Source organism: Microtus oregoni, unplaced genomic scaffold (assembly GCF_018167655.1).
Source record: "Microtus oregoni isolate MIOR12 unplaced genomic scaffold, Mior012 000008F_ref0000371, whole genome shotgun sequence".
In the NCBI taxonomy this organism is placed as follows: domain Eukaryota; kingdom Metazoa; phylum Chordata; class Mammalia; order Rodentia; family Cricetidae; genus Microtus; species Microtus oregoni.
Window position 1 is genome coordinate 37,411,461 of NW_024543067.1, and position 14,402 is coordinate 37,425,862.

At 54.7% G+C, this 14,402-nt stretch overlaps 3 protein-coding genes and 2 non-coding genes across 5 annotated transcripts; 4 read left to right on the top strand and 1 right to left on the bottom strand.

The window, feature by feature from the left end:
• The first annotated feature begins 3,041 nt into the window (after positions 1–3,041).
• LOC121451693 (suppressor of SWI4 1 homolog) lies at positions 3,042–6,835 on the top strand. Its single transcript, XM_041657401.1, has 12 exons — positions 3,042–3,140; positions 3,230–3,400; positions 3,975–4,076; positions 4,262–4,312; positions 4,411–4,581; positions 5,229–5,305; positions 5,489–5,596; positions 5,686–5,809; positions 5,896–5,974; positions 6,058–6,187; positions 6,263–6,429; positions 6,509–6,835. The coding sequence occupies exons 1-12, from the start codon at positions 3,123–3,125 to the stop codon at positions 6,706–6,708; spliced, it is 1,398 nt and encodes a 465-aa protein (XP_041513335.1). The 5' UTR covers positions 3,042–3,122; the 3' UTR covers positions 6,709–6,835.
• On the top strand, positions 4,118–4,201 carry LOC121452023. The gene has a single exon (XR_005974765.1). It is a non-coding gene; the product is annotated as a small nucleolar RNA SNORD105 (small nucleolar RNA).
• On the top strand, positions 5,340–5,418 carry LOC121452027. The gene has a single exon (XR_005974769.1). It is a non-coding gene; the product is annotated as a small nucleolar RNA U105B (small nucleolar RNA).
• Positions 6,836–7,508: 673 nt separating the features above from the next.
• P2ry11 (purinergic receptor P2Y11) lies at positions 7,509–8,600 on the top strand. Its single transcript, XM_041656823.1, has one exon. The coding sequence runs from the start codon at positions 7,509–7,511 to the stop codon at positions 8,598–8,600; it is 1,092 nt and encodes a 363-aa protein (XP_041512757.1).
• A 179-nt stretch (positions 8,601–8,779) lies between these two features.
• On the bottom strand, positions 8,780–12,455 carry Eif3g (eukaryotic translation initiation factor 3 subunit G). The gene is made up of 11 exons (XM_041657527.1): positions 12,366–12,455; positions 12,202–12,248; positions 11,987–12,070; positions 11,792–11,880; positions 11,599–11,658; positions 10,498–10,602; positions 10,214–10,403; positions 9,574–9,681; positions 9,311–9,447; positions 9,107–9,213; positions 8,780–8,872 (listed from the first exon to the last, which is right to left on the bottom strand). The coding sequence occupies exons 1-11, from the start codon at positions 12,383–12,385 to the stop codon at positions 8,857–8,859; spliced, it is 963 nt and encodes a 320-aa protein (XP_041513461.1). The 5' UTR covers positions 12,386–12,455; the 3' UTR covers positions 8,780–8,856.
• Positions 12,456–14,402: the final 1,947 nt, after the last annotated feature.

Consider the following 14,402-nt stretch of genomic DNA (forward strand, 5'->3'; position numbering starts at 1 on the left):
GTAGTCAGGTCCACATAGTGAGTGAAACCCTGTCTCAAAAAATAAAAAGAGAAGGATAGAATCACTCACACTCCTGCCCACACTGCACACCTTAAAAAGAAAATAGCGCCAGGAGGTGATGGTGCATACCTTTAATCCCAGCACTCAGGAGGCAGAGGCAGGCGGATCTCTGTAAGTTCCAGAACATCCTGGTCTACAGAGCGAGTTCCAGGATAGCTAGGGCTGTTACACAGAGAAACGCTGTCTCAGAGAGAGGAAGGAAGGAAGGAAGGAAGGAAGGAAGGAAGGGGAAGGGGAAGGGGAAGGGAAGGGAAGGGAAGGGAAGGAGGGAGGGAGGGAAGGAAGGAGACAGAAAATAGCTTGGGCCTGTGTAGCCGCACTTGCCTTAGTGCCATCCAGTCCAACACACACACTGCACAGCGCACACTGCACAACACACACTGCACAGTGCACACACTGAACAGCACACACACTGCGCAGCGCACACTGCACAGCGCACACTGCACAGCGCACACACTGAACAGCACACACACTGCACAGCGCACACTGCACAACACACACTGCACAGTGCACACACTGAACAGCACACACACTGCACAGCGCACGCACAGCACACACTGCACAGTGCACACACTGAACAGCACACACACTGCACAGCGCACACTGCACAGCGCACACACTGAACAGCACACATTGCACAGCGCACAATGCACAACACACACTGCACAGCGCACACACTGAACAGCACACACTGCACAGCGCATGCACAGCACACACTGCACAGAGCACACTGCACAGTGCACACTGCACAGCGCACACTGAACAGCGCATGCACAGCACACACTGCACAGAGCACACTGCACAGTGCACACTGCACAGCGCACACTGAACAGCACACACAGCACAGCACACACACTGCACAGTACAGACACTGCACAGCGCACACACTGAACAGCACACACTGCACAGCGCATGCACAGCACACACGCTGCACAGAGCACACTGCACAGTGCACACTGCACAGTGCACACTGAACAGCACACACAGCACAGCACACACACTGAACAGTACAGACACTGCACAGCGCACACACTAAACAGCACACACTGCACAGCGCACACTGCACAACACACACTGCACAGCACACACACTGAACAGCACACACTGCACAGCACACATGGCACAGCACACACACTGCACAGTACAGACACTGCACAGTGTTCACACTTCTCACTCCTACTACAAATTCTGTTTTTCTCTCACACAGTCACATATTCATGTCAAGCCATGCAGTGACAGACCAAGAGCAAAAAATCTACATGGTCAGTTTCTAGAGACAGATTCTACAGTCAGGACCCAGGATCCCCCACCAGACCCCCACTGAGCTAAGTGGCCTCTCCTTGCTTAGCAAGGTCCTAAGCTATCCCAACTGAGCACACTCCAGGGTCAAGAGAGGAAAAGACTGTTCCACACTAGAAAGCACCAGTCAGTTCTGGGCTACAGCAGGAACTGCACAGCCTCTTTGCTTCTCCATTACCAACAGAGAGAAGAAACCTCTGGAGTCACAGGAAAGGGGTAAAGGACCAGAGAGCTGAGGAGGCAGCAACAGGGCTGAGATGGATGGAGACAGGGACAGGAGAAAGAGGGAAATTTAGAGAAAATGAAAAGGGACAGTTGGCGATGCTGTTGTAAGGGGACGGGTAAAAATAGGACGCTGGATGAAGTGGAGAGGGAGAGCTAGATGCAGGTGCCTGGGAGAAGACAAGATGCTAAGCCTTAGGGTGAGTGTCCCTCCCTTCACTGAAAGGTTATTTGGGGACAAAGAGGAAGAAGTCAGAATCCCGAGGCTAAGATGGGGTGGGGGTAAAAATGGGGAGAGGGGCTGATCGAGATTCAGAATGCTTGGCTTCCAAAGGAAGCTTCCACACTTCCACCCATCTGCAGGGAGCAGAGGTGGCCCTCAGGATCTAGGAGACAGATGAGGGACCACTCAGTGCTCAATCCATTGACTGACTGAGCCCCACATGCTAGGGACCAGTATGCCAGGATCAGTATCGTATCTTTCTTTATTGAGGGCAGGGAGAGAGGACACTTAGTTAGGGGTCTGTTCGGAGCCTCGGAGTAGAGGAAATGGTTGTTAAAATACAACGGATGGGGAGATGGATGCCAGCAAGATGCCTTACTTGCAGGAGGATGCTGAGTGCAAGGCTAACTTGGGTTGCATGCTGAAAGAATGTGGAGGAGAAAGGAGAGACGGGAAGGAAGGAAATGGAGGAGGGAAGAAAGAGAAAATGAGGGAAGAGCCAACCTAAAGATGTAAGAAAAACCATAAGGGGATTAAGGCATGTACCACCACCACCCAGTTCACTTGTTCTTTTAGAGGATGCAGGTTCAATTCCCAGCACCCACATGGCAGTTCCCTCTTCAGGACGCCCTCTTCTGGCCTCCCCAGGTACCAACATGGAAATGGTACACAAACCTCAAATATGCCGGCAAAATGTCCATACACATAAAATAATAATAATTTAAAAGATTTTTAGCGATCTGGCAAGAGGACTCTGTGAGTAGAGGATCTCCACCAAGTCTGAATACCTGAATTCCATGTCCAGGCCTCACATGGTGGAAGAAGAGAACCAACTGTTACTAGTTACCCTCTGACCTCCCAATGTGCGCCTTGGCATATGTACCACCACAGGTAAATAAATGCAATGTATTTGGGAATGGAGCGGACATGGTGGCATACGCCATTAATCCCGGTGTTTGAAAGACAGAGGTCGGCGGACCTGTGTGAGTTGCTCGGCAGAGGCAAGCGGATCCAGAAGGAGGTAAAAAGAGAGAGAGTCGCACACCTGCAGAAACTTGCAAGATTGGGATTCGAACCCTAAATGCGGTCCCGCCCCGGCATGGTATCCCTATAGCCATCCACGTAAAGATTTCTGTCTTAACTCCCCTAAGAGACCTAGTACTAAAGCCCGGAGTGACGTCACCGGCGGGAGCGCCGGAAGTGGGAAGATACGAGCCACGCGGCGCCGGAAGTGGAACACACAGAGCGTCCCGCGTCGGAAGTGAGCAGTGTGCGCAGGAAGCAGCTTCAGAAGCAACCTCGTGGAGGAGCAGGCAGCATGGGGCAGTCGGGGCGGGTGAGACGCCGCGGCCCCGGCGGGCATGGGGCGCAGGTGGGGTCGCGACCGAGGCCGGAGCGCTCACCGCCCGCCTGTCGCCCCTGCAGTCCCGGCACCAGAAGCGCGCTCGCGCCCAGGCCCAGCTCCGCAACCTCGAGGCCTACGCCGCACAGCCGCACTCGTTCGTGTTCACGCGAGGCCGGGCGGGTCGCAGTGTCCAGCAGCTCAGCCTGGATGTGCGGCGGGTCATGGAGCCGCTCACCGCCTCTCGTCTACAGGTCTGCATCCCCTAGCTCTCCACACTCCAGTCCCGGGGTTCGACTTCGCGGCGGCCGGAGGTTGATAGTTAAATTCAGTGGCAGAATGCCTGCCTTCCACGTGGGAGGCCTCGGCTGTATCCCCAGCACCGCTTGAACAGGGCATGATGCACAGCCGAAAGCGCAGCGCTTGGGAAGAGAAGCGAGGGGGATCTTTCGTTGGAGGCCAGCCGTGGGTGTATAGTGAGGTCTAGTGTGTAAAAAACAAAGGTACAAGGCGTGGGGGCGCAGTCGAGAAATAACTCGGCAGCAAGGGGCTTGCTGCTAAGTCTGAGTTCGGGCCGCCTGACTCACGTGGTGAAGTGGGTGAACCAACTCCCGAAGGTTATCCTCCTGGCTCCACCTTTGCGCCCCTACACGATTGCACACAAAATAATACTTTTTAAAGTTATTTAAGTGCTGGGCTCAGGGATACAGTCAAGGCTCGGTACCCCTGGAAAGTTGGAGGTGTCAGAAATAACATCTTATAAGCCCCAGTTTAAGCTTCTTTGCTCCATAAGAACTATCTGTATCCATTCCTTTTTGTAATTATCAGGTTCGAAAGAAGAACTCACTGAAGGACTGTGTGGCAGTGGCCGGCCCCCTCGGGGTCACACACTTCCTTGTCTTGAGCAAAACAGACAACAGTGTGTACTTGGTGAGTGGACACCATGCCTTTCCCTCCCTTGGCCCCAGCTGCTCCTGTCTCGTGATGAACCCCCCTGCCCTGAGCAGTAGTGATGCTGGCTTCAAAGTAAACGCTCTGAAGCAATGGAGCAAGGCTTCTCCCTTGCCCTACCCCGAGCCAGAACCCTCCACCCTCACCTGTCCTTTCTCCGACAGAAGCTGATGCGCCTCCCAGGAGGCCCCACTTTGACCTTCCAGATCAACAAGGTGAGAGGGGTAGAGGTGTTAGGTGAGCTCAGCCTACCCGGGAGGGCCTTGGTCACACAGCACAGACGATCCTCAGCCTCTCTCTACTCTCCCTTCAGTACACACTGGTGCGGGATGTCATCTCCTCCCTGCGCCGCCACCGGATGCATGAGCAGCAGTTTAACCACCCACCCCTTCTGGTGCTCAACAGCTTTGGCGTCCAGGGCATGCACATCAAGCTCATGGCCACCATGTTCCAGAACCTGTTCCCGTCCCTCAACGTGCACACGGTGGGCCAGATCTGGGGCAGCTGCTGGGGGTGGGCAGTTGGGTGGGAAGACTCACTAACATGAAGTGACTAACTTTATCGTAAATTCAAAGGCAGAGCTGGGGTTGGAGTAAATCTGTTACTGAGACACAGGATCTTCTGTGTCTCAGGCTGGACTTGAACTTCTGGCCCTCCATCTCTTGCATGTACACCTTGAGTGATGTACAACTGGCTTTGGGTGTTGGTGATCAAACTTGGGCTTAGTGTATGGTAGGCAAGCACTCTACCAACTGAGCCACATCTTTGCCCATTTTTCTTAACACAAGGTCCTGTGTTAACTCAGGCTGGGCTTAGACTTGTAATCTTACTGCCTGAGCCGCCGAGCCAGCAGGGCTAGAGTTTCAGCTGCTAAGCCCTGGCCCCGGTGGGTCTCAGATTAAGTTCATTATAAGGTCCACTTAGAAATCTGAAGGTTGGTTTTGATGGCTCATGCACCCTTGACTTTCAGCCAGTGCTCCAGTCTGTAGACCCTAGTTACAGCCTCTAACACCTAGGGGCATCCCTGGTACTTGCCCTAAGTAACAGGCTGCTGGGGGGAATCAGTACTTGTTCCTGGCTGTAGCACTTGGCCCACGGGCAGCTCAGAGGTCCCCTCTCCCTGGCCCCCAGGTCAACCTCAACACCATTAAGCGCTGCCTCCTCATCAATTACAACCCGGACTCCCAAGAGCTGGACTTCCGGCACTAGTGAGTGGGGGGGGGGGGGACTCGCAGTGGGACACCCCATGCACCTGATGAGAGCTCTGCTGCTGAGACCTGTGATTGCTCAGACTCAAAGTAAACGCCCTGATGCATGCCAGCAGGGAGAGGGCAAGGAGCTGGCCTTGGACCCTGTGACCCTTCGCTCCTCCCTCTGTTCTCCCACTGCAGCAGCATCAAAGTGGTGCCTGTGGGTGCCAGCCGGGGCATGAAGAAGCTCTTACAGGAGAAGTTTCCCAACATGAGCCGCTTGCAGGATATCAGTGAGCTGCTGGCTACGTGAGAAAGGCTCTGGGTGGGTGGCAGTTTCAGCCCAGGGGTTTTAGAGCCGGCCTGTAGAGCACTCGAGGTAACCTGCTGTCGCACAGGGGTGTGGCGCTGTCGGAGAGTGAGGTGGAGCCAGATGGTGAGCACAATATCACAGAACTACCCCAGGCTGTGGCTGGCCGTGGCAACATGCAGGCTCAGCAGAGTGCCGTCCGACTCACAGAGGTGAGGAACAGCTCATGGCAGCTCCTACAGACACAGCCCTCGGTCTTGAGGCCAGCCGCCTGACTCTCCCATGCATGTATCTCCAGATTGGGCCCCGGATGACCCTGCAGCTCATTAAGATCCAGGAGGGTGTTGGGAACGGCAATGTCCTCTTCCACAGTTTTGGTAAGGGACAGGGTGAGGCCAGCCTTTGGGAGCAGTGCTCGGTCCCATTCTTATCTTGACACAATGTCTGGTCTTCCTCGCAGTGCACAAGACTGAGGCAGAACTGCAGGCCATCTTGGCAGCAAAGGAGGAGAAGCTACGACTCAAGGCCCAGCGTCAGAACCAGCAGGCTGAGAACTTACAACGCAAGCAGGAACTGCGCGAGGCCCACAAGTATGCAAAGGCCGTGGGCATAACGGTGGGTGGGCACCTGAGCAAGCCTAAACCCTTGTCACTTTTGTCCTCCAGGAAGAAGAGCCTGGCAGGCATGAAGCGAGCCCGGGCAGGGGCCGAAGGAGACAGCGATGCTGAGGACCCTGGGGCACCTCCAGAGGCAGCAGGAGCAAGCCGGAATGAGGAGGAGGAGGATGACGCCGAGTATTTTCGCCAAGCTGTGGGCGAGGAGCCTGACGAGGGTATGTGCAGGGGCCGTGCTGGGGACACCTGAGGCCCCTTATTTCTTGTTGACGACCCTGACAGTTTCTCTCTCTACAGACATGTTCCCCAGAGTGGGCAAGCGGAGGCGCCTGGGAGGACCTCTGGGCAAGAAGCAGCGAGGGAAGGAGCAGAGGCCTGGTTCAGGCAAGGGTCAGGGTGGCAACTGGCGGCCTCCGAAACCAAAGGGTAGATTCCAAGGAGTCAAGACCAAGCTGGGAGCCAGACGCCAGGACACGGGTCGACCATCAAGAACCTGAGGCTGCTTGGCAGTGGATGATCCATAGATGCCCCAGATTGGGGCCCGAGAGCTGCCCTGGGCTCCAGTGTAGCCCGGTTTCCTTTCATAAAGGAGCTATCCAGTTCTTACTTCCAATAAACTTGAACTTGGCACTTTTTGAGTCCACTTTCTGGTTAGGGTGGGGACAGGGCTAACAGTACTTAGTTGTGACTGGCCAAGAGACAGGCCCAGCCCAGATGGTACAAGGAGGAAGTGGGCTAGGTGGGAGGTGTCACCCTGACTGGCTGTGCAAGTTGAGATGGACCAGTGGCCACACTGCTGGGAACCCAGGAGGTGGCTGTGTAACCCAGAGCTGCTGCTGTGAGGACCATGGCTTCCCTCTCAGGTAAGCTAGCACTGGGCCACTTAAGAGACAGGTCTTTAAGCAATCGGGGTCTGCGGTAGGAGTTTGGGGTGGCACTGAGTATTTGAAGAGGCTGAGTGTGCAGGAACAGTGCAAGGCTCTGGGATTGGGCGGAGTTATTGGGAGATGGTAAAGCCGAGTGCAGCCCCTGACCAGGATCTGGGTACCCTCTGGTTGAACCACAGCTGGTTGGTGCCAGCAGGGCATTGTGAGAACAGCCCTGGGTGGTGATGGCAGGCTTCTGTGCAGACTCGGTACAGGTTCTTGGGGCTGCCCCAGTTTGTCTCAAAACCAGACTGAGCGTGACCCTGACCCATTCCACCTGAAGCTAGGCTGGCCCTTCCAGGTGGCTACAGGAACCTGCCAGGCTGCATTTGACAGTAGGCCCACACCTGCTTGCATCGGAACTGGTATGCATGCAAATGTTACTTCTGCCTACAGATACCAAGCCCTGCCTGGACAAATATGTGGAAGCTGCCGACCAACAGTACAGGCGCTTTCAGGAGGGCTACCTCTGGGCCATCCTGATGGCAGAGTTCCTGGTGGCGGCAGGGGGCAATGGCCTGGCCCTGTACCGCTTTATCACCAAAGAGCAAAGGCCCTGGCACCCAGCTGTGGTGTTCTCTGTACAGCTGGCAGTCAGCAACCTGTGCTATGCACTCACACTGCCTCCTCTGGCAGCCTACTTTTACCCACCAAAAAACTGGAGCTTCGGGGAGGTGGCCTGCCGTCTGGAGCGCTTTGTCTTCACCTGCAACCTGCTGGGGGGCATCTTCTTCATCACTTGCATCAGCCTCAGCAGATACATGGTGGTGGTACACCCTTTCTTTACACGGAGACACCTGCGACCCAAGCACGCCTGGGTTGTCACTGCTGCCAGCTGGGCCATGGCCATCCTGCTGGCGGCCCCTATGCTTGGCTTCTCCCACCAGAAGGAGCCCCAGTCAGACCTTGGGACATGTAGTAGGCTCAATCCTGAGGCCTGTGTCAAGTGCCTGGGGATGATGGAGGACAGCCAGCTAGGGGCCTTCAGAACCTACAGCTTGGTGCTGGCATGCCTGGGAGGCATCCTGCCTCTGCTGCTCACACTAATGGCCTACGGTGCACTGGGGTGGGTGGTACTGCGCAGCCCCGGTATGACCACAGCCCAGAAGCTGCATGTGGTAGTGCTGGTGACCAGTGGTGTGGCTCTCTATGCATGCTCCTATGTGCCCTACCACATCACACGAGTGATCCATGTGGACGCCATGTTGCACTGGACGGCTCGCTGCCCCAACTTTACCAGTGTGTCACAGGCTGTGGCGGAGCTGGACCTGAGGGCCTTCTTTGGCTACCAGACAACACGCATCCTTGTGCCCCTGGCTACATGCATGCACCCCCTGCTCTACATGGCAGTGGCACCCAGCCTGGACTGCCACCCATGCCACCGGAACCCTGAGGACAAGAGCCCTCGCCAAGACTTGCCTATAGCAAGTACAACCACTCCCCAAGGCCAGCTGAGCCCATGACCCATCTAACTGAAGCCTCCTCACCAGAAGATGGTTGCGACAACAGCCCTGAAGTAGCAAGGGTCCCCCCACAACCTCACCAGTGGAGGCTGCCTCCCACCCCTTTACAAGACCACAGCCTGAAGGAGGGGTGAGCTCCCCCCCACACACACAGAAGACCCATGAAAACAAGCAAGACATAGTGTGTTTGGTGTCTTTAATGGAAGCTTTCTGTCCCTGAGGGTCCGGGCAACAGCAGCAGGCAACAGGTGTCTTATTAGTTTGTTGATGGCCTGGAAAGAAGGGAGGTGGTAAGGATGCAGGTGGGGACCTGAGACTCCACACTCACACCAGGGAAGCCCAGGCCTTGCCCACCTAGGAACAGTTGCATCAAGTCTGGCAAAGTGTTTTCCCAGAGCACAATAAAGACCTTCCTTCAGACAGGCCTGGCAACCACATAACTAGGGCAGGACCCACAGTGGCTAAGGAGGATGTGGGAGCGGGGAGGGGCAGGGAGGATGTCTTACTTGGCCCATTCGACATTGAGGATGAGGTGGTCGTAGCCAAAGCCAGACACCCCTGCAATGGCGCGGGCAGCATCTTCCCGACGGTGAAAGCTGATAAAAGCAAAACCCTGGGGGCCAGGGGCAGAGAGTTGGGGGAGGAGGGTAAGAAGTGGGTCCCAGGACCCCTACTGTCCAGCTACCCATTCCCCAGACCAGTCCACCCACCTTAGACTGGCCAGTGGTCTTGTCCTTGGCCAAGTATATGCGAGAGATGGAGCCAAAAGGCCGGAAGAGTTCCTGGAGGTCAGTCTCACGTGTGTCCTCAGACAGGTTAGTAACACGAATGGTGGCATTGTCGTCGGCTTTGTGGGCAGGGCAGGGTGAGGTGGCAGTGAGAAGCATGCCATTAGACCCCACGCCCACAAGGCAGGATAATTACAGGGTGTCTCGTTGTCTACTTGCTACCCAGGCTATTCCTAGCCTCTTACCTCTGCGGTTCGGCTGCATGGACTCCCCACGGCGACTGGCCCCATCCCGGAGACTTGGGGGTACATACTTCCCGGTCTTATTCTGGGCGGCCTGCACAGGCTCCAGCTCTGGAAAGCAGTGGACCAAGTCACATTCACCCCAGCCCCAAGCTATAAGCATCCAGTCATCCTTTGGTGACCCAAAGGTTGCAGCCAGGAAGCTAGCAGCCTTCCAAGTCTCTGCTGACTGCATGGGTAAAGTGAACAAGCTGCAGGGCAGACGTGTTCCTGGCACCCACAGCCCAGCACTGCAGGCCTCGCTGCACAGACTGCAAGCTGATGGGACACAGACAAGAGAGCTCCATGCAAGTCACAGAGGCAGTTACTCAGACACATCAGATTTCAACCTCCAGAGTCACACTGAACCCAGCACATGGGTACTGCCTACACACACACACACACACACACACACACACACACACACACACACTGGCTAGAGTAAGTCACCAGCTGCACCTACATAGGAACACCATGCCCCAAGCAAACAAGATGTCTATGAGGGCGCCCAGACACAGGCTGCTAAAACCTGACCACGGAGAAAGAACATAGCATACTACAGAAGGAGTAGCTGAAGCCCCTCCCAGGTGTCCTAGGTCCACACCTCCCGGCAGCTTCTCCTTCTCCCCAGTGGACAGGCCCAGCTGCTCAGCCAGTTCCTTCTGCATGGGCCCCAGCGTGTCCTTGTAAGGGCAGCGGGTGGTCCAGTGGTCGCCCTTGCAGATGCGGCAGGACACAATCTTCTGGCCCTTGAGCTTGTTCATTGGGTCTTCCTCCTCCTGGCAGTTTAAGTCCTGGTGGGGAATAGGGAAGGGTGGCTCAGAGGGGGCTTCTGTGCCCACCCCACCCCCACTGCACTTCTGGGGCTCCAGCTTCAGCCATGCTCACCTCTTTGCTAGTGATAAAAGTCATGGAGACATCATCACTGACTGTGGTGGTGGCCACATTGGGCCCTGGTGGGTCAAACTCGGAGTTGCCAAACTTCTTCCAGTTCTGGGCTCACAAAAGGGTGGGAAGAAGTTAAGAACAAAGGAAGGCAAGACTCCACAGTGTACCCCAGACAGACAACCATGTCAAATCCTACACTGTGATAATGGTGACAATTCCCATCTCCTACCCAGGCATGGCGGCACATAACAGTCACCCCAAATCAAACACTCCAGGAGGCAGCAGGGGGATTCAGAGTGGGGCGACACACAACTGTGACACTGGCAGTTTCTGGACAGGCCCATGGGCCAGCTCCCCGAGGGATGAAGCTGGAGGATGCCCAGGAGTCGCGCAGATCACAGGAACCTTGAGCTAGCTAAACCCAAGACTCATCCACTTCTGTAAACAGGGACCACAAAGCTCCCTGCCTCCCTAGCCTGGCCTACACCTCGGGAAGCCAAGCTCTGCTAACTGCCTGGCATGGAGCCTTGCTCTCAGGGCGTTGCTGTCTTTCCTCCAGAAGCCCTTGGTTAAGTGGAGCCTGTTTGTTCGTTCCTTCAGGTAGACAGGACAAAGGACTAAGAACCTAAGTCAGGACCCAGGAGGCTGAGGCAGAAGCATTTAGAATTTGAAAACTACACAAGAGCCTCTCAAAAATAACAAGAAACAAAACAACAAACCCAAGAGGGCTGGCTATGTCTCAGTCAAGTAATTGTAATGAAAGTACCCTTTGGAGTCCACTCCCAAGCACCACAATGAAAAGCTGGCCAATGAGGCATGTCCTTCTAACCTCAGTGCTGGCCAGATAGGGGGCAGAGACGGCAGGATCCCCGCGGATAGTGGCCAGCTAGCCTAATCTAGTTCCTGACGACAGAGAACCATCACAAACCAGGAGGAATGATCTGGAGGAATGACACTCTACACAGGAGCACACAAAAACGGGGGGTGGGGAGGGTCTAACCTCATCTACTCCTGAGCCCTAAGGCTTAATTCCCAACTCCTCGAGTCAGTCCTGGGGACCCTCTCCCACACACACAACAAAACAAGACAGGAGGATCTTACCTTTCTCCTGGCCACAGCCTTTGATGCCTTCCGGGTCTCAATCCTGAAGGTTCTGACAATCTGAAGACGGAAAGAGGAGCACCTCCAGAATCTCAAGGCCTTCCTCGCCAGCCCAATCAACACTCATCCCTCATAACCAATCTGACCCTGAGGACGAAGGCACGCTGACCCTCAGAGGCCACCTGAACCTCACCTTGAACTTCTTGCCATCTTCATCTATCTTGTACTCAGTCACCGTCTTTATGTTTCCGTTGATGACTTCCTTGGGAGGTGGCAGTGGGTCTGTGGGCCGATGACAGAAACTGAGTCCTGGGAACTGGGGACTGGCTGGAAAAAGGCTTGAGGGTAGAAAGGGAGGAGGGAGATGGCAGGGATGGATGTCGCTCACCTCCGGGCAGTAACTCAGGCTCTGGACTGGTGTCACCGGTGGGCAGAGGGATCCCTTTCAGGAGCTCGCTGGTGACACACTTGTCTGTCAGAGAGAATGCAGGGAGTTGGAAAAGTGAGCCACGGGGCTGAAACTTTCAAGCCAAGGTGGGGGGACTTTGGAGACTCTGTCCACGCCGGAGACAGAGCGCGGGAGGGGCCCACACAAGCTCTCACCGTCCTCGCCTTCCTCTTCCACCTGGTCGGCCCAGCTGGGCTTCGAGCTGCGGGGACACGAGATCGGTAAGCGGGTCCCGGTCCCCGCGCCGCCCAGACCACCATACACCCAGAGCTGCCCCCGCACCGCCTCTCTGGAGAGCCCGGCACCACCCCATGCTCACTCAAAATCGCCAGTCGGCATCGCGAAGTCTAGATCCACGCAGCTCCCAGCCCGGGTAGAGAGCGGAAGCACTGGGAGAACGAAGCTTCCGGTGCCGCCGGTGCAGCCTAGAGCGGCCAGACCCCGGTAGCCACAGCGCCTCCCTGTGGACAAAGGTGCACACGCGCGTCTCATGCTCGCAAAGCTGGAAGAAGTCCAGGAGAGAGCATCCAGAATTTTTTTTGTTTGTATGTTTTTGTTTGTTTTTGGTTTTGGTTTTGGTTTTTTGAGACAGGGTTTCTCTGTAGCTTTGGAGCCTGTCCTGGAACTAGCTCTTGTAAGCCAGGCTGGTCTCGAACTCACAGAGATCCGCCTGCCTCTGCCTCCCGAGTGCTGGGATTAAAGGCGTGCACCACCGCCCGGCCTCCAGAACTTCTTAAAAAAAATTTTCGGGCTGGAGAGATGGCTCAGTGGTTAAGAGCATTGCCTGCTCTTCCAAAGGTCCTAAATTCATTTCTCGGCAACCACACGGTGGCTCACAACCATCTGTAATGACGTCTGATGCCCTCTTCTGGCCTGCAGACATACACACAGACAGAATATTGTATACATAATAATAAATAAATATTTAAAAAAAATTTTTCATCCTTTTTTTGGGTGATGGGACTAGAAGTTAGTGTCTCACTCTACAGCTAGGATAGCCAGTAATTCCCGCCAGTCTCCTGCCTCAACCTCCAAAGGGCCTCCTATAGGCCTGCACTCTACACCCAGATTGACCTTGAACCCGAGGCTTGCCTCAAACTCCTGGTGTACTGCAGCCAGGCACAAACTCCTAGCAATCTTTCCACCTCACCCTGGCAAGTGCTGGGAATACCAAAATGAAATTACCACATCCAAGCCGGGCAGGGGTGGCGCACGCCTTTAATCCCAGCACTCGGGAGGCAGAGGCAGGTGGATCTCTGTGAGTTTGAGACCAGCCTGGTCTACAAGAGCTAGTTCCAGGACAGGCTCCAAAACCACAGAGAAACCCTGTCTCGAAAAACCAAAAAAAAAAAAAAAAAAAAAAAAAGAAATTACCACATCCAAGGCAGGCTGGTTCTCTCCCTCCTCCAGTAGTGGGGTTTTCAGCCACCAGTAATCCTCAAAGTAGGGGAGGTGGAGGCAGGAAGATCCTGAGTTCAAGACCAGTTTCAGCCACCTCCTGGATTCCAGGCTAGACTTCTCTACATGAGACTCTGTCTCCAAAACTAAAACCCTGGAGTCTTGCTGTGTTGCCCAGCCTTGCCTCTGAACTCCTGAATGCGAGTAATTCCCAAATAGATGGGACCATGGTTGTGTGTCAAGAAGACTCTTGCCAGACATTGGTGGCCCAGGCCTTTAATCCCAGCACTAGGGAAGCAGAGGCAGGCAGATCTCTGTGAGTTCAAAGCCAGCCTGGTCTATAGAATGAGTTCCGGAACAGCCAGGACTGTTACACAGATGTGCACAGAGAAACCCTGTCAGGAAAAACAAAAAGAAAAGAAGAAGAAGGCTCTTGCTCCATACTGTTTGGAGGATGCCAACATTTTGGATTTGCTTTGGAAAAATCAGACTCAGACCGAACCCCTTTGTCTGTGTAGGGCATCACTCCTCTGGCCTCCTGGGCTACTCTGCTTTCTTTTCTCTGTAGCAACCTAGGTTTTGTTATATAATCTCTGTGTGTGTGCGCACATGTGTGGTTTGTAGACACCACACACAGGCTTGTGCCACAGCATACAAGTGGAGGTCAGAGGACAATTTACAGGAGATCTCTCTGTCCATTGTGTGGGTCCTGAGGATTAAGCCCAGGTCTTCAGGCTTGGCAACAGTCTCCTTAGCTGCAAAGACATCTTGCAAGCTCTACTAGTGTCATCTTCTTTTTTAAACTTTTTTTTTTTGGTTTTTCGAGACAGGGTTTCTCTGTAGCTTTGGAGCCTGTCCTGGAACTCCCTTTGTAGACCAGGCTGGCCTCCAACTCACAGAGATCCGCCTGCCTCTGCCTCCCGAGTGCTGGGATTATTTTTTAAACTTTTTTTTTAAA